The following is an 18,926-nucleotide window of genomic DNA, read 5'->3' as shown; positions in this document are numbered from 1 at the left end:
GGGTCCTAAAATTAAAAATATTTTCCCGTTTCTTCTGCATAAATCAAAGGAGCATGCTTTTCTGATCTCAATGGTAATTTTTCCAAACTTAAACAATGACAGAATAGTTAATAAGCTCGAAAATAAAATAACGGTGAGCAGGTCTTGTTTGACATACGAAGTCAACCTTGACGTAATGAAAGTGAAACGGCGGGTTGCAAAAGACATTACATTGGCTCACTTTTGACAACCAGGTTGACAACAAATCAGTAACAAATTTTGAAAACGACGTATAATCAATGATGTAGCATTGATTATACGTCGTTTTCAAAATTTATTATTGAAATGTTCCTGTGTGACATACACGGTAAACAAAATTTACCCAAAATTGAGTGCTAAACAAGGAGTGTTGCTAAATTTTTTAAAATTTTTGAGAATATATTTTATGGGCTTTACCTAATAGGAATACTTAAAAAATGAGTAAACATGTCTGTAGTAGCCAGAGGTGTCAGCTTATGAGTTGTATATTTTGAGAGTTTGGACAATTTGAAAGTCTTATCATACCGTGTGCGATTATCATTATTTTAGCGTGCACGAATGAATGCTTGTGAACGTGCTCTCGAAACGCTAACGCTAACTTGACACCTTGCGTGCGAGATGTAACAGAAACGTCAATCATGCGTAAGCATGTGCTGGATGGAAATTTAGATGTACTTCAGTTTAGTGAACGTTGTTGTGACGGACGGACGTCCGTGTTGGTTTGTGGTGAAGGCAGTGGAAAAAAAATCGGCTGATGGCGGATCAGCCGAAAAAGAATGCTCGGACACCACAATGGCGCAGCTGGTGTGGAAACATTGCGCTCTCACGGGAAGGCTGTAACAATGGAATATTTAAGTTGGTTTGGAAAAACGGATCCTCCGGTAAGACTCCCTGCCTGAAAAGCAGTGGAGTAGGCCGGAAGGAGAAAAACGGATCCCCCGGTAAGACTCCCTGCCTGATCAACAGCAGAGTAGGCCGGAAGGAAAAAAAAAGATCCCCCGGAAAGACTCCCTGCCTCAGCAGCAGCAGAGTAGGCCGGAAGAAAAAAAAAAGGATCCCCCGGTAAGACTCCCGCCTGAAAAGCAGTGGAGTAGGCCGGAAGGTGAAAAACGGATCCTCCGGTAAGACTCCCTGCCTGAAAAGTAGTGGAGTAGGCCGGAAGTTGAAAACGAATCCCCCGGTAAGACTCCCTGCCTGAACAGCAGCAGAGTAGGCCGGAACGTGGAATAACAGATTCCCCCGTAAGACTTCCTGCCCAGGGGCCCATATAGCCGAGGCGGTAAACGCACGGGTATTCAGCATGACCATGCTGAGGGTGACGGGTTCGATTCCCGGTCGGTCCAGGATCTTTTCGTAAAGGAAATTTCCTTGACTTCCTTGGGCATAGAGTATCTTCGTGCCTGCCACACGATATACACATGCAAAATGGTCATTGGCAGAGGAAGCTCTCAGTTAAAAACTGTGGAAGTGCTCATTGAACACTAAGCTGAGAAGCAGGCTTTGTCCCAGTGAGGACGTTACGCCAAGAAGAGGAGAGGAGGACTTCCTGCCAAAACGGCAATGGAGTAGACCGGGAGATCACAGACAAACAGATAATGTGATGATGATCACAGACAAACAGATGATGTGATGATGATCACAGACAAACAGACAATGTGATGATGATCACAGACAAACAGATGATGTGATGATGATCACAGACAAACAGGTGATGTGATGATGATCACAGACAAACAGACAATGTGATGATGATCACAGACAAACAGTCGATGTGATGATGATCACAGACAAACAGACGATGTGATGATGATCACAGACAAACAGATGATGTGATGATGATCACAGACAAACAGACGATGTGATGATGATCACAGACAAACAGATGATGTGATGATGATCACAGACAAACAGACAATGTGATGATGATCACAGACAAACAGACGATGTGATGATGATCACAGACAAACAGACAATGTGATGATGATCACAGACAAACAGACAATGTGATGATGATCACAGACAAACAGATGATGTGATGATGATCACAGACAAACAGGTGATGTGATGATGATCACAGACAAACAGACAATGTGATGATGATCACAGACAAACAGTCGATGTTATGATGATCACAGACAAACAGACGATGTGATGATGATCACAGACAAACAGATGATGTGATGATGATCAGAGACAAACAGACGATGTGATGATGATCACAGACAAACAGATGATGTGATGATGATCACAGACAAACAGACAATGTGATGATGATCACAGACAAACAGACGATGTGATGATGATCACAGACAAACAGACAATGTGATGATGATCGCAGACAAACAGACGATGTGATGATGATCACAGACAAACAGACGATGTGATGATGATTACAGACAAACAGATGATGTGATGATGATCACAGACAAACAGAGGATGTGATGGTGATCACAGACAAACAGACAATGTGATGATGATCACAGACAAATAGACGATGTGATGATGATCACAGACAAACAGACGATGTGATGATGGTTACAGACAAACAGATGATGTGATGATGATCACAGACAAACAGATGATGTGATGGTGATCACAGACAAACAGACAATGTGATGATGATCACAGACAAACAGACGATGTGATGATGATCACAGACAAACAGATGATGTGATGATGATCGCAGACAAACAGACAATGTGATGATGATCACAGACAAACAGACAATCTGATGATGAGCATAGACAAACAGACGATGTGATGATGATCACAGACAAACAGACGATATGATGATAATCACAGACAAACAGACGATGTGATGATGATCACAGACAAACAGACGATATGATGATAATCACAGACAAACAGACGATGTGATGATGATCACAGACAAACAGACGATGTGGTGATGATCACAGACAAACAGACAATCTGATGATGAGCATAGACAAACAGACGATGTGATGATGATCACAGACAAACAGACGATATGATGATAATCACAGACAAACAGACGATGTGATGATGATCACAGACAAACAGACGATGTGATGGTGATCACAGACAAACAGACAATGTGATGATGATCACAGACAAACAGACGATGTGATGATGATCACAGACAAACAGATGATGTGATGATGATCACAGACAAACAGACAATGTGATGATGATCACAGAAAAACAGACAATGTGATGATGATCACAGACAAACAGATGATGTGATGATGATCAAACACAGATGATGTGATAATGATCACAGACAAACAGACTATGACGATGATCACAGACAAACAGATGATGACGATAATCACAGACAAACAGACAATGCGATGATGATCACAGACAAACAGACGATGTGATGATGATCACAGACAAACAGATGATGTGATGATGATCACAGACAAACAGATGATGTGATGAAATCACAGACAAACAGACGATGTGATGATGATCACAGACAAACAATGTGATGATGATCACAGACAAACAGACAATGTGATAATGATCACAGACAAACAGATGATGTGATGATGATCACAGTCAAACAGACAATGTGATGATGATCACAGACAAACAGACAATGTGATGATGATCACAGACAAACAGACGATGTGATGATCACAAACAAACAAATGATGTGATGATGGTCACAGACAAACAGACGATGTGATGATGATCACAGACAAACAGATGATGTGATGATGATCAAAAACATACGATGTGATAATGATCACGTGATGATAATCACATACAAACAGATGATGACGATGATCATGGACAAACAGATGATGTGATGATGATCACAGACAAATAGACGATGTGATGATGATCACAGACAAACAGATGATGTGATGATGATCACAGACAAACAGACGATGTGATGATGATCACAGACAAACAGACGATGTGATGAGAATTTTTTTTATTCAGGACAAGAGTGGAGAAGAAGGCGGATGTAGTAGCCAGAGGTGTCAGCTTATGAGTTGTATATTTTGAGAGTTTGGACAATTTGAAAGTCTTATCATACCGTGTGCGATTATCATTATTTTAGCGTGCACGAATGAATGCTTGTGAACGTGCTCTCGAAACGCTAACGCTAACTTGACACCTTGCGTGCGAGATGTAACAGAAACGTCAATCATGCGTAAGCATGTGCTGGATGGAAATTTAGATGTACTTCAGTTTAGTGAACGTTGTTGTGACGGACGGACGTCCGTGTTGGTTTGTGGTGAAGGCAGTGGAAAAAAAAATCGGCTGATGGCGGATCAGCCGAAAAAGAGTGCTCGGACACCACAATGTCGTTTTAATCGATGCTTGATCGAATTATGCAATAATTGAGATAGGCCTTTAGGAGCCTATTGCAAGTCACAAACAAGCAAGCTTGCTGAATTGTTGCTTAATAATGGTAATGATAGCTGAACTAAAATTATGCTCAACACGTAACTGTTTAAATGATTTTTCAATTGAGAAAATAGTCTATGTTCGACTTTCCTCATCGGTATCAACAATGATAGATTAAAACACGTTTCAAAAGTTTAACAAGAAATTTATTCGACAAGCATTAATTCTTTAACAAAAGAGTTTAACAAAACATTTGTCTGCATCTTATTAAGCTGATGTATCGATAAGCATATGCTCCTGAACAATGTGCTTTTCACTTGTCAAATAAACGCTTTCAGCCCGTCATAGTTTGACTCGGAACTTTGCTCGGATTATGGGATAAATCATGGCTAAAACTGTTTAGATAACCAAGTTATTAACCTTTCAGGACGCGCGCCATCAAGCAACCGAAACTGGACCGCGCTCACGATGTATACGACGAGCGATGATTTTTGGTACTGTTGTACTTTTTACAATAGCGCGCAAAGGGTTAAAGAACCAAAATTTCAAACGAATCTCATAAAATAAAACAGAATAGAATTATGTAGTTTAACATTAAGTACCAAGAGACGTAATCAACGTAAAAATGAGGCCATTATTTATTATTATTAGTATGAAACAAGATATCTTGTACCTTGATTATTATATTTTGTTATCTTCCGCAGCAGTTCGATTGTACGAGACGCTTGGATCGATGCGATTTCAGTGCTGAATATTGTTCCCACAGTCACCTAGATAATCAAACATCATTCAGAAATCGACAAATTTCAAGTATCCCTAAACATCCTTATGCACTATTTATTGAACATAATATCAAAATTCCATGACAAAAGCATAAATAAAAAAAATGCTTGACGGATCTTCGACTGAGCATGAGTAGATTACCTGAACAGATGCTGTAAATGCACCACGTCCACATATTGTCATACATTTTTAAAGATCGGTATTTAATAATAAAAATAAAAACATATTCATATTGCAATTACTTCGTCTGGAAACAATATCTTCAATAAGGACCAACACTTTTTGGCCACATTCGATACAAGTTTTCTCACCGTGCGATAAAAATACTGACAGCGAAATCAGAATGGAAAACACGTGTTTTGGGCTGAACAGCTGTTGAAGTATAAGGCGTAGTTCAGTTGATTAGCACGTGCTGTGCTAATTCACCACTGCTGAACACAAGTTCAGGAGTGATCATTATTAGGTCATGGGAAGATTATGTTTTGCTTTGGGTGCTGAATCTCACCATCTCTAGGATGGCGCAGATAGGAAGGCATGCGGCTGGCAATCGACAGGTCTCGAGTTCTAATCCGGATTTAGATAATTTTATATGTAATTCTTATTTCATAATAGGTGTTCTCAACATGAGTGCAAATAATTACTCTCGTGAGTGATTCAACATTTTTGCATTTTATTTATTTTCAGTCATTTTTGCCAAAGCTGAATAACAACTTTCTTGTACATTTGTAAAACGCTTTGAACAACAAAAAATTAAGTTGGTGCACAACATGATGCTTTATAACTTCTCCAAATTTGTGTGAACAAAACCCGAACATAGGTTGTACGTGAAAATAATTCAAATGTTATTCAACATTATGCTGAATTAATTCGTCATAATGGTGCCTGTTAAATGAGTGATTGTTAGTTGGGCTACACACTCCTGGCACACAGCTTGTAAACACGCACGAGCGTTTAATTTTCTTGCAACCACCTCTCTCAGCGCGATTGTCAAACACGCCGTCGCGACGCTGTTTGGAAATGGTAAACATGATCAATCCACCATTATTCCAATTTGGTTTTCGTGTTCAAAGTTTAATATTTTCCATTCGCGATCTTGTACTGCACCAAAAATTATGAAACTTTTGATTTCGAATTGGGTTTTTAAATTTAGAAAAATTCAATGATTTTATATTTTTAAACGAAAGAGCACCTTTTTCTCGATCTAGGCTCACGATCACTTTCGGTGCAAAAGTGTTACATCGCTGTAGCACCAGACTAATTTCAGCACCACCGCAAAAACGAAAACCACAGACAAACAGACATACTACTGAAATCGGAATCATCGCACGATATTTAACGGTCATTTCGAAAATATGGTGTGGTTCGGACTGTGCTCGCATGTGTCATGGTGGTGCTGCTGTGTCTCAATTTTGCAGAGAAATGAACGCGACGTCGATCAATGTTTACATAAAATTACTCAATCTTGCTCAATCATGAACCTTCATTCATGTTTTATGAATGGATGGATGAATGGATGATGGATGAATGAATGCTTCGGATTGAGTATTATAGAGGGTGCTAGTAAGATGCCAAACGATGTTTTTGAAGCAATTTTCTTCTAAGTAATATTGCTGACTGCACCCCAAATTGGACTGACACAATAGTGTGCACACACCTTCAAAGTGTGATTACAGCGCAGGGATACGTCGGATCGAATAGGACAGATCGGTGAAGTACTAGATTTGTAGTAATGAGCTGAATTTTAGTATGGTGAGAAGGTCAATTCTCCGTTTCTGCAATAAAATGGTGCAAAAAGCGTGGGTATTATGATTCCTTGCCTAATTTGATGCTGTTTGAGCAAAACTTTGGACAACAGTGTTGTTGATTTCTCCATTTCTTGCAACATAAACAACATAGTTATCCAAAGTTTTGCTCAAACAGCATCAAATTAGGCAAGGAATCATAATACCCACGCTTTTTGTACCATTTTATTGCAGAAACAGAGAACTGACCAACTCACCATACAAAAATTCAGCTCATTACTACAAATCTAGTACTACACCGAACGTGCCCCATTGAGGTCTTCGGTGCACTTATTCCTTATAAATGGAGGAATAAGTGCCCCGAAGACGTCGAGATGATCCGAGGCAAATGTGCACTTTTATCACACTTTTTAGGCGTACCATAAAAAGTGTGATAGACCAATGTGGGATGTAGTCTGCAATATATTATCGTCGCACCACCAAATCGAAGTCGTCGCTAGAAGCACATGCGAAGTTGCAGCTGCGAAGTAAATTTGAATCTATTTTTTCTGTTGCGCATCATTAAGCTACACTGAGAGAATTTTCCATATTGGGTTTATGTGTCACCTGATATAGATTTTTGCAATTAGAAACTAAATATAAACATTATTTGTATGACACATATACGAGGATGAACTTCGCCGTTATTAAAATTATGTGTCGAATATATAAATGACAGAATGATCAAATATGAATGTTATGATCCCATCGTACATAGTTTTCATTAGTGTTTCCAATTATTTTTACTGCTTCTTTTTTGTTTTATAATTGGAGGTTAGTTCCCTTTGCTGTATTGATAAATTGATAAAATAACTATAGACATATTATTGATAATATTGTATATTTATTTAAAGAAGATTCTACATGAAGTGCGGACCGTCGGTAGTAGCTATTGCTATAAATCTCGAGAAAAAAATAACACTTTTAATCAAGCTTCAAATACGCCGTGCCTTGCTTCCGATTACGTAATTTGTCTTCCGGGTCACTAATTCATTCCCATCTGCAGAACGACGCATATCCATCGATGATCTTCCCCATTTGATAGCATTTCCACCACCGCCGGGCCCATTGACAGCATGATTCCGTCCGTAATTTCGTCCTGATCCAGATCCTGATCCGTTATCTCCCCCAATCTCGTCATCATACACACCATCCGAAAGTTAACCGACGGACAATAAGCTTTTCAAATCACGAGTTGTTGCCTGGTCCGCAGCGCCAATGGCAGCTGAATTAGTGGAAGCCGCATCCGATTGGATTTTCACTGCTGCCATTCCTGGAAACTTCAGATCAAGCATCCGCGGATGGTTCCAATGCAGCCATATTCGACGAATCCATCGTTTGGACCAATCCGCAACGATATGATGGAAATCATTATGGAGAAAGCCTAATGTCGATCATGTTTGGGTGCTGTAAAATAACATTTCGAATTAAATATCGCAAGATTGATCATATCAATAATCAAATTACCATTTTACCTTTATTTGTAATCGCCAACACCACTTGGAACAAATCGGGAAACTTCTCAAACCGTTTTTCACTGCCATGGTAGTTCCGAGCAAGACTCCGAGCTGCTTCTGATGTTGCCGCCGTCATCGTTGTTGTTCATGAGTTCATTTCCTATATATTATTTATGTGTGAAACTCTATAGATTTTTACTATGTGGTCTTCACACATAAATCATAAAAGCAATCATCATATGTGTTATGACGTTATATTATGATATTAATTTGTATTGTGCTTTTAAAATGTTGTGTTTTGGCACATATAAAAAAATATTGGAATTTTGTCAGTGTAATTAAGAGCATCAATATGCACTAATCCAAATTGAGTTGCGACATTTCTAAGTAGGTTAAAAATCAATTTTCGCACGTTCGGTCACTTCGTATTTCGACCAAAAGCATAATAGATAGTAGAGTAAACATAGATCCGCGGACACCGCTGACTAAAATGTTTTAAGCGTGTAAGTAGTAATTTTCAAAAGTGCGACGATTGAATATGACGTCATGCGTTCCATCGATGTTGTCCAAATCGTGACGTCATGCTCGTTTGGATACAGATTTTGACAGTTCGTTTGGATACAACGGATTCATCATCACGGATCTATGTTTACTCTACTATCTATAGTCTGAAATATGTCTGTTTGTCTGTGCGAAAACGACATGAGAAACTCCCAGGGAAACTCCTGATCTGCAAGCAACGCCTCTATGTGTCACTTTTCGGCACCATCGAACCAATTCGCATTCCTGGCCCTCACATTTTCATCTCTGTGGTGTGGAACTTGTTGTGGAAATCATTTTCCGTTCTCCGTTTTGTTGACGCAACTGTCATCCACGGTGGACTTTTCCTCGTCAGTCGTTTGCTTGCCGACGGAGAGATCAAATCGAAAAAAAGGAAAATCGCGAGGAAAACCCCGAAACGACACCATCATCCCATCGCGGGGTGTCATACGACCACTTTATTACTCTGCCTGCCGCTGCTGGCATCGTCGTCGTCATTCGGTTGAAAATTTGTGCGGAAAATCCTGAAATTTGACGGCGTAGGAAAAGTTTTATTGGACAGACGTGGATGTCGCGATTTTGACGGGCGCGGTGTTGTGCAATTCCAGTGGGGGGTCTCGGATTCTAACGGTACCTTCCCTGCGAAGGGTCCGCTGGAGGTGAAAATTTCATCATCAAGTTGTGCGCGGTGGGGACGACAAGAGAAAAGTCAGTGCGTGCTAGATTCTGTTTGATGAAAGAAGAGTGTTTTTTGTGGAGTACAGAAGTAGGGGCTCCCCCCCCCCCCTCCGGAAGATTTGAAGTGCAATATCAAGAAGGAATGATGTTCGAAGAAGTTGCTATTGCTGCTGCAGTTCCCTCTCCGCCGAGTGTGGCCAGTTTGTAATGCTGTTTAGCACTTACGTGTCAAAGTAGAGCTTGAGAAGCGAAGAAAAATCTGTAAATTCAGTGCACAGAAGCTTGCATCAGTGGAATGCACAGCGGCAAGCTTCGGAAGCGCAGTATTTTCATTGTCGTTTGAAGAGTGAAACAAACATCCCGTAGGGGACAAAATCTCCGCAATAAAAACGGGGTCATAATCTTACGTAAGGTCGTTCGATTCGGGATTGGATTGTGCTGATTGCGGTGGGCGACGGAAGGGTGAAAGCAAAGTAAACATTACAGAAAAGGATACCTTTTGAAAGGAGACAGTGAAGATGTCCTTCGTGAGTGGAACGACAGACACCGAGGCGGCTCAAAAGTTCCTCGAGGTGCTGCAGAACGACTTTCGCAACCTGTCGTTGGAGACGAAGAAAAAATACCCGCAGATAAAGGAGGTAAGCTGATTGTGGTCGGTCGATTCGTCCGTCCCTCCAGTCGATGATGACGAAGATGAAGATAAGGGTGGTCTTTCAGTGGGCCAATCTATCCATACTTTATATCAACATTCTACTAAAGAAAACATAAAAGAGCGAAGGCACGGTTGTCACGGGAAAAGAAGCGCTCGTGCCGTATGCTTTCGTGCGAGGTCAAATGGGGTCAGTGTCGAATAATCGTTTAGTATAGAGCCTTGCGATGATACAATCTGAAGGACATTTTTCAAGCTTGTGCCCTCACTGTGTACAGCAAACACGACGACAATGATTAATCATCGTCGTTTCGGTGTAAGTGCCTACAATAATGCGAAAGGTGCCACCTGTGCCGATTGAAAGAGAGATTCATTGAGGCAAACGGAGCTTTCAACATTTCATTGCTGTTGTCGTCCGCTCGGTGTCGTTGTTGGATGATAAGACCCCGAAACAGCACCGGGTGGTGGCGTCGGTATCGTGTAGGAATTAGCGACAGGCGAGAGTGCCATTAACCGGTGATAAATCTTCTGCTTTTGTGGGTGAGGCGTGCGGCTTCCTACTGTAGGACCATTTCTTATCGCACAAAGCGGTGTAATTTAATAACGTGTTACAAGTTGGAAGAACTTTGCAGTGGCTAATGATGGAATCATTACTGTGTTAGGGTAAGAAATCAAACTTTGAACTAGTCGAATTGTAATCTTAATTTGAACCATTTCGAAATTCTTTAAAACGACGTACTTTTTAGGCAAATATTGTTCCGAAAAAGATGATAAACAGCTTTCCGTAATATAACCTGATAACATGGACTTTAAAAGCATTGAAAAAAGCATTTTTGTCATGGAAAACAGGCAATTGAAAAATCACTGTGATTTCACCCATTTCCCCCCAGAGCAAGGATGGGAACACTCACTTGCAAAGAGTTACACTCACTTGATATTTTCTCTGCTCAGAAGCGTGCAATCAAGAAACGATGTATGAACGACTTTTGCATTGTGGTTTTGTCTGAAACTTTGCCGAATAGAGTAGGGGTCGCACACGCATACCAAACTCGTGACGGAGCTGCGAAGGCAACTCTCCACGAGGTGAATGTAAATTACACTCACCTCGTGGAGAGTCGCTTTTACATCCTTGGGTTTTGAAATCGGACGCTAAATCGGACGCGGAGATATGGGCCTAAAAAAATGACATGTTTTTGAGGGGGTGACCCCAAACTTTTGAACGGGAGTGTATGTGTAGTTCTAGTCCATCTCTAGGAAGTAAATTCCCAGAACCAGTTAGTTTATTTCCCCCCTTTTCCCGGTTCCAAAGTCGAAGGGCAGCTATGAAATTACCCCGTCAGCGGATGAACAACCTAATTAAATATTATCATTTCGGAAAACGACAGTTCCCCCCATCTCCATCCACTGTTCCCTGGGCGGATTCGCCAAACCGAACACAACTTCTGCCTTGTAAACAATTTCCAACCGTCTGGTGCTCATTCCGGATGCATAGGTAATAGATACATATGAGAACGCGTATAGCTGATACGGTAAGCGCACGGGTATTCAGCATGACCATGCAGGTTCGATTCCAGGTCGGTCCAGGAACTTTTCGTAATGGAAATTTCTTTGACTTTCTAGGGCATAGAGGGTCTTCGTGTCTATCACGCGATATACACACATGCAAAATCTTCATTGGCAGAGGAAACTTCCAGTAATAACTGCACAGATCGAAAAAAGAGTGTAAAATTCTGTGACATATGATGCATATGTTTGGAGCGTGGGATATCACAGAAGTTTATATGACATATCATGTAAAAGTCATAAAATATCATGTAAACTTCCATTATATTTCAAGCAATTCTGCATGACTCTGAGTATTTACATGACATATAACACAAATTTACATGATATATCATGTAAACCATCATAACACTAAGTTTACATGGCTAAAATGAAGTTTACATGACGTGTAAATCTCATTATTTTTATCTGTGTGTGTGAAAGTTGAAAAACAGGCTTTGTCCTGGTTGGGACGTTACGCCCAAGCAAAGAAGAAGAGATACGGAATGACGCAATTGATACACAGCTGAGAGCCAGTGCAGTGTGCAGCGACCTGCTATTTGGTCCGTTTCAGCGATGTAATGAGCGTAGGTATGCACTCCAATGGAATGCTCATCGACAGTAGCGTTTATTATCCTCGTTTGGGTGGTTCGATGAGCATTGTTTCGGGAGCGAGAGGCATCTTTTATCGCTGTTAATGTCACTTCCCACCACAACCACCACCAACCGGCCGCAAGCTCCATCGAGCTGTAAATGTGCAACAAATGGGACATTATCTACGCATAACTAGCGCATTCGGAGGTAATTTTCATTGGCGATTAACGTTGGTTCTGGTGTAATTGTTTTCCGGTAATTGCTTTTCCTGATGGTGGTGGCGTGGGTGGCAATGATACTGATGCTGTTGAAACGTGTAGCGAAAGGATGTACATTTTTACGTTTTTTGTACGAAACTCTACTGAAAGAGAACCCCCCTTTGAAGGCCCCAAAACTCCTTGATAACCCCCGAAACCACTTCCAAATCCTTCTGGAACGCATGAAGATCTGCGAAACCTCCTAGTAATTCCCTTGACAGTCTCTTGGAAGCCACTAAAATCTCCGCAAAACTTCCTAAAAACCCACTGAGACTCCTTTGGGGAGCCCCTAAAATCCTGTACATTACACCTAACTCCCTCCCAGGGATGGCATTCACCATTTGCTAAGAATTACATTCACTTGCTACTATCTCAGTTCATAAGCATGCTATCAAAAAACAACGTATGGATGACTTTTACCTTGTAGTTTTATCTGAAAGTTTGCCGAATATCATGAAGGTGGCACACGCATGCTTAACTCGTGAGCGAGCTGTGAAAGCAACTCTCCACGCCGTGAATGTAATTTACATTCACGGCGTGGAGAGTTGCTTTCACAGCACGCTCACGAGTTAAGCATGCGTGTGCGACCCTTATGATATTCGGCAAACTTTCAGATAAAACTACAAGGTAAAAGTCATCCATACGTTGTTTTTTGATAGCATGCTTATGAACTGAGATAGTAGCAAGTGAATGTAATTCTTTGCAAATGGTGAATGCCATCCCTGCTCCCTCCTAAAACTACCTTGAAAGCCCACTGAAATCTTCCTGTAACTTCGTTGATAGCCTCCTGAAACTCACTGAAACCCACACAAACACCAGCCAAACACACTCCTGAAACACTTTGAAGCCGCTCTGAAACTCTCTTAAACCCACGGAAATTACTTAGAAATCCCCTGAAATATCTTGGACCTCCTCTGAAACCCCTCCTGAAACCTTCAGGAAAGCCCCTAAACTCTCTAAAAAACCACTCGGAAACCACTCCTGAATCCGCTAAAACGCATAGAAACCCTTTTAACCCCTCGTTTAACCCTCCTATGAGAATTGCGTTTTTGGCAGAGGTGATGAAAGCATTAAGAGAACTTTATTTTGAGAATCAAACTACATAGAAAAAAATTCATCTTCAACCGAATTTATCAGGACATTAAAGGCATTGCGATAATGATTCTAGATTTTTTTCCGCTTGGAACTAGTGAAGCATAGCAATTCTAATTTTCTTAATTTTTGTAGGTGACTGTATGCCAAACAACTTTGACACCTGTTGAAAAAGGTATACCCTACGTAAAAGGAATAATTGCAATCAAAAAATCCCAATGCTTCGCCTCATTTTGCCTAGGGTGTAACTTTTTTCACAGGTGATTTTTGGATTCGTTCCAAGATTCCTCCTGAAATTCTTCCCGGTGTTCCACTCAAGATTCTTCGTGAATTTCCCACGGTATTTCTTTAAAAAACTGTGCTGGGTTTCCGTTAAACATTTTTCCAGGAATTTCTCAAGGGGATTCCTGGATTTCTTAATTGATTTCTACCGGGATTTTTTCAGTACTTTTTTCCGGCATTTTCCTGAGATTTCCCCCGGTATTGCTTTTGGAAATCTTGTCGGCATTCCTCCATATGTTATTCTCGGATTTTCTTCAAAAAATTCTACTGCGATTTCTTCAAGGGTTCCTCCAGCATTCTGTCAAGGATTCCTTCAGGATTGTATTTTTCTGCAATTTCGTTTGAAAATCCTCCCGAAATTCTTTTATTGATTCCTGCTAAGATTCCTTTAGTGATTTCTCCCGGGTTTGATTCATGATGTGAAGAATTAGCCTTAGTTTTTTTTTATTCCTTGTCGGGTATTTAAGTCACTGCGACCAGTTGATTGATCTATTGTGACAGCCTTAGCCTTAGTTAAAATTCATGCATTAAAAAAAATGATGGTTCCTAAGATTCCATCAGAGATTACTCCAGGATTCTTCCTAGGTTTCGGGATTCCTTCAGGAATATCTTCCGGGATTTCTTTAGATATTCCTTTTTGGAATTCCTCCAGAAATTCCTCTAAGAATCCCTTCATTGATACTTCCCGGGATGTTTCTTTGATTTTTATCGGGTCTAATTTTGAGAATGCTTATAACATTTATTCAGGTATTTTAAAGGGTTCTTCCTGGTCTTCCTTTCTGAGATTCCTTCCGACATTCTTTGAGGTATTCCTTGTGTGATTCTTTTGAGGATTCCTTCTGGATTTTTTCAGGGATTCCTTCAGTGATTCCTCCTGGGATTTCTTCACAGATTTCTTTCTGGATTCTTTCAGGTATTTCTTCTTGCATTTTTTGTTTTTTTTTATGTCTCCTCGTTTTCCGTTAAGGAATCCTCCAGAGGTGGAACTCCTTCAGATATTGTTCCCGAAATTTTGTTCAGAGTTTCTCCAGAATGCCTTTAAGGATTTTTCCGGTATTTTCTCATCAGTCCTTCCTGGATTTCTTCTAAGGATTGCCTCTGGGATTCAGTCAAGGAAAGCATCTGGATTTTACTTTTCTGTAGTTACGTTAGACAAAACAAATAAATAAATGGATATTTATCACGTAACGTTGAAATCGTTATAGGGAATCGCGCCACTTGGGCGGTGGCTTCTATATTCGTCTGTTTTCCACTATAACTCAGTCAAATTTGAACCAATTGACACAACTTTTGGAATGTGGTGAGATAGGTATAGTATCTACCCGTGTACAACATTTCAAGTCAATTGGTTCAAAATTGACTGAGTTATAGTGGGAAAGAGACGAATATAGAAGCCACCGCCCAAGTGGCGCGATACCCTATTTGAAACCACAACCCCTCTTCCCCCCGTTATGCATTTTTGTATGAAAATCCTAATTTTTTTGTATGTACCATATGGCTTTTAGCCGTACTCTCTCCTGTAGACGGCGCCCAACGAATTCCACTCGTTTTTGATTTTCTTAGTAATTTCTTCTGAGATTCTTTCAGGGAAATTTTCCGACATTCCTCGGGGGACTCCCTAATTAATTCTTCCACTGATTTCCTTAGTGATTTCTTTCGGGATTTCTTTTGAGTTCTTCCGCGGATTGGTTCCGAGATTCCATCAAAGATTCATCCAGGATGCTTTCTGGGTTTCCTCCCACGATTTCTTCAGCGATTTCTTTAGATTTTTTTAGGATTTCTTCGGGATTACCTTCCAAAATTCCTTTATTGACATTTTCCTGACATTTTTTTTATAAATATATACAAATTTTCGTTTTGGGCATTCAGGCGTTTTTTTTAAGGATTCGTTTCGGGATATCTTTAGAAATCTCTACTGAGATTCATTCATGGATTCCATCTGGGACTCCTACAGAATTATTGAATTACTTCAGGATTAGCAGGAATTTCTATAGGCATTCTTGCTGGGGTTTCTTCCGACTTCCTCCTGGGATTTCTCCTGCAATTTCTTCCGATGTTTCACCTTGAATTTTCCAGGAATCCTAGACTTAATCGACACTGGATTCCTGCATATAATATTCCTGGTATTCTCTCTTACTGAAAGATCCTCAACAAGACCGCGCATTGAATTTAGACTCTCTCATCATGGTCTTACTGAATGAAAAGGATTGAATTAGATTAAATAAGAGTGGTAGCGTAACACAAAATTAGAGAAATTTTGTAGATCAATAGACATATCTATAGTAAGTTCACAGAGAACAGACATCCAAGTCCAGTTCCGAAACTGTGTAAGGAATTTAACGGCCATTTGAAATCGGCAACACAAGTGGCAACAGCGTGGCGCTGCAATCCATACTAATTTAATTCACCACTTGAAATGTTTCAATTCACCACTGACTGTGGCAATATGGTGTTTGGTGGCGTTAGTGTTGTCATCGTGTATTGGTTTGCAACCTTACTCAAGTAAAGATTCAAATCTTTGGGTGTGGTAAGTTGTAATATAATCTCAGGTAGAATTCCTGAGTTTGTCGGGAGTGGGATTCGACCCCAGGTCCCAGGCGTGATAGTCACGTGCTTTACCCATCTCATCAGGTCCACTTTATAATTATCAGGTATTGAGGACCTACATTAAAGTTTTTTTTTAAATTACTCCATAGGTTTCCAAGATTTTCGTGAAATAATGTTTTTTTTTGGAACTTGACTATTGATAGCTTAATTCATTTGAAAATTTTAATTGTGAGATACCTTGGGCGTTAACGAGTTATAAAAGCGTGTAATGGTTCTACTTTTGTGTAGACATTATCAAAAAAATGATCTTGACTGTAAACACATAATGGTGTATATCGGCACGGGAAAGCATAAATCGATTATAATAATAAACAGCCGGAAGTATTAGTGTACATCAAAGTCAGCGTACTCTCGATTACGACGAGCTGGGAAACTTCACTCCCAATAATTTCCCTTGAGGGCCCTGTTGAGGAATTCCACGGAGTCATGTCAGTCGATCCTGAGCGACCATTTCAAAAATATCTGAAACTTTGCACAGTTTTTTAATTTCATATAAATCGCCATTTTTTGATATTAAACCTTCATATTCACTCACGACTAACTTTTCAAAAGGGTGTATGCGAAAATAGTTCTAAAATATTCTAAAAGCTGTACAGCAAAAACGGATTGTTCGATTGTTATAAATTTTTCAGCAAAGTTAGATAACTAAATGATGATTCCTTAGAAAATATACACTGTAAAAAATTTCTTTTTCTACTTTGAAAAAATATGATCTTTGTCACAAAAACTCAAATATCTCAAAACCCTATCTTTTTACCAACTTCAATTTTTTAGGGGAAATGGCCCATTATATCAGCTATCTACCATAAAATTTTGGTGATGGTAAACTGATAAACAAAAAAGTTATGACATTTCAAACATTTCACAATTTTTACATTTAGTAACAAAAAAAAATTTTTTTCTGTGTAAATTAGGCCGGAACAAATCTTATTTTCTTCTTTTGTCACAATACTCGTTGGCTCGCTAAGGGGGAGGATAATAAATAATAAATGTATTTGACGAAGAAATACCCAAACAATTCGGCAAAATCTGTAAACTCGGATTTGTTAAGAAATTTTCTGTGCAACTCTAATTTCACCTTAAAATTTTAAAATTTCTCAAAATGTTGAATTTCCACCAAAATTTTCCTAGGGGGCGGTGACATAAGAGAAAATCGAAATTTGTGTCAGCCTTATTTCGAGAATTATATTTTGATGCTGATTTTATTGTAAAGGCTACCGCCTGAATTAAACAAGTTGTTTTCATGATACTTTAGTTTGATTATTCGTAATTACTATAGTATCTATTTGAAACTTAGACGCGATCCAGTGTTGTGATCAAAAATATTGAGATTGTCATACTTTTTATTGTACGTGACTGGTGAAAAAATCCCTTGATAGTGTTGAAAAGCTGTTGATTATAAGAAAAATGGAATTGAATTTATTTTTAAGACAAAAGCTGTATAATAAAAGTTTTTTTATACGCGTATACGTCTAGTTTATCCGCAAAAAAAATCCCTCTTACACACTTATTTCTGAATTGCCTGTTCGGTACTTTTTTGACGAGATTATAACAGCAGTACGATCTCGGTAGTTTCGGTAATCGATTTTACTGAGGCTCAGTAAAACAACTGTCAAAATCGTATGGAAAAGGTAAACAATGCATTTTTGCTGAACGAGTTCGGTGCTCAGCAGTTTTAATCTCGTCAAAAAATTACCGAACTCGGTAATCAAAATTAAGTGTGTAGAGAACAGACTTTATGATCGGAAGAATGCGAGTAACTTCAACAACAACAAATGCATAAGAGGTACATACCACAGACAAACAGACGAAACGCCTAGAACAATTTTAGTGAAAATTCATCGCCCAGTTCACACTATCACCACCTGGTGGAAATGTTTCACGAAACACTGCGTTGTGCAATATCGTCATCAGAAGGCGCTAGTGTGAAACGTCAAACGCAAAGAAAAACGATGGGCGCTCTTCTTGTTATGAAAGCCACAACCAAGATTCAAAATGATCGTTGAAGGCGTGGTCAATGAAAATTTCGCCAGTGTTACGTTTGTTTGTCTGTATACATACCTGACAATGCTCACGAAAAAAACAAAAAAATACTACCGCTATGAATATTAAAAATTGTATAGTATTTTTTTTCTTCAGCCACCAACACCAAACAAGTAAGTTAAAATTAATAAGTGATTTTGTTTATTATAATCTAACGAACAAGATGAACAGTCGCTTTCTCAAAGGTCTTCAACTCAACGCTCTCTTGTAGACCGTTTGATGAAAAAAAATGTTCAAAAGAGTTACGAAATCTCACCGA

General features: G+C 39.5%; 1 protein-coding gene across 1 annotated transcript in view; it reads left to right on the top strand.

Annotated features, from left to right (window-relative positions):
- Positions 1 to 9,456: 9,456 nt before the first annotated feature.
- LOC109412678 (protein MON2 homolog) overlaps positions 9,457 to 18,926 on the top strand; it is a 55,509-nt gene continuing 46,039 nt past the window's right edge. Inside the window, exon 1 of the mRNA XM_062850407.1 lies at positions 9,457 to 10,239. Coding sequence (XP_062706391.1) covers positions 10,120 to 10,239 — 120 coding nt within the window. The 5' untranslated portion in view covers positions 9,457 to 10,119. The remainder of the gene's footprint in view (positions 10,240 to 18,926) is intronic.

The sequence above is a fragment of the Aedes albopictus genome, chromosome 2 (assembly GCF_035046485.1).
Source record: "Aedes albopictus strain Foshan chromosome 2, AalbF5, whole genome shotgun sequence".
Classification (NCBI taxonomy): domain Eukaryota; kingdom Metazoa; phylum Arthropoda; class Insecta; order Diptera; family Culicidae; genus Aedes; species Aedes albopictus.
The sequence above is the reverse complement of the archived record's forward strand: the minus strand, read 5'-3'. Positions and strand labels throughout refer to the sequence as shown.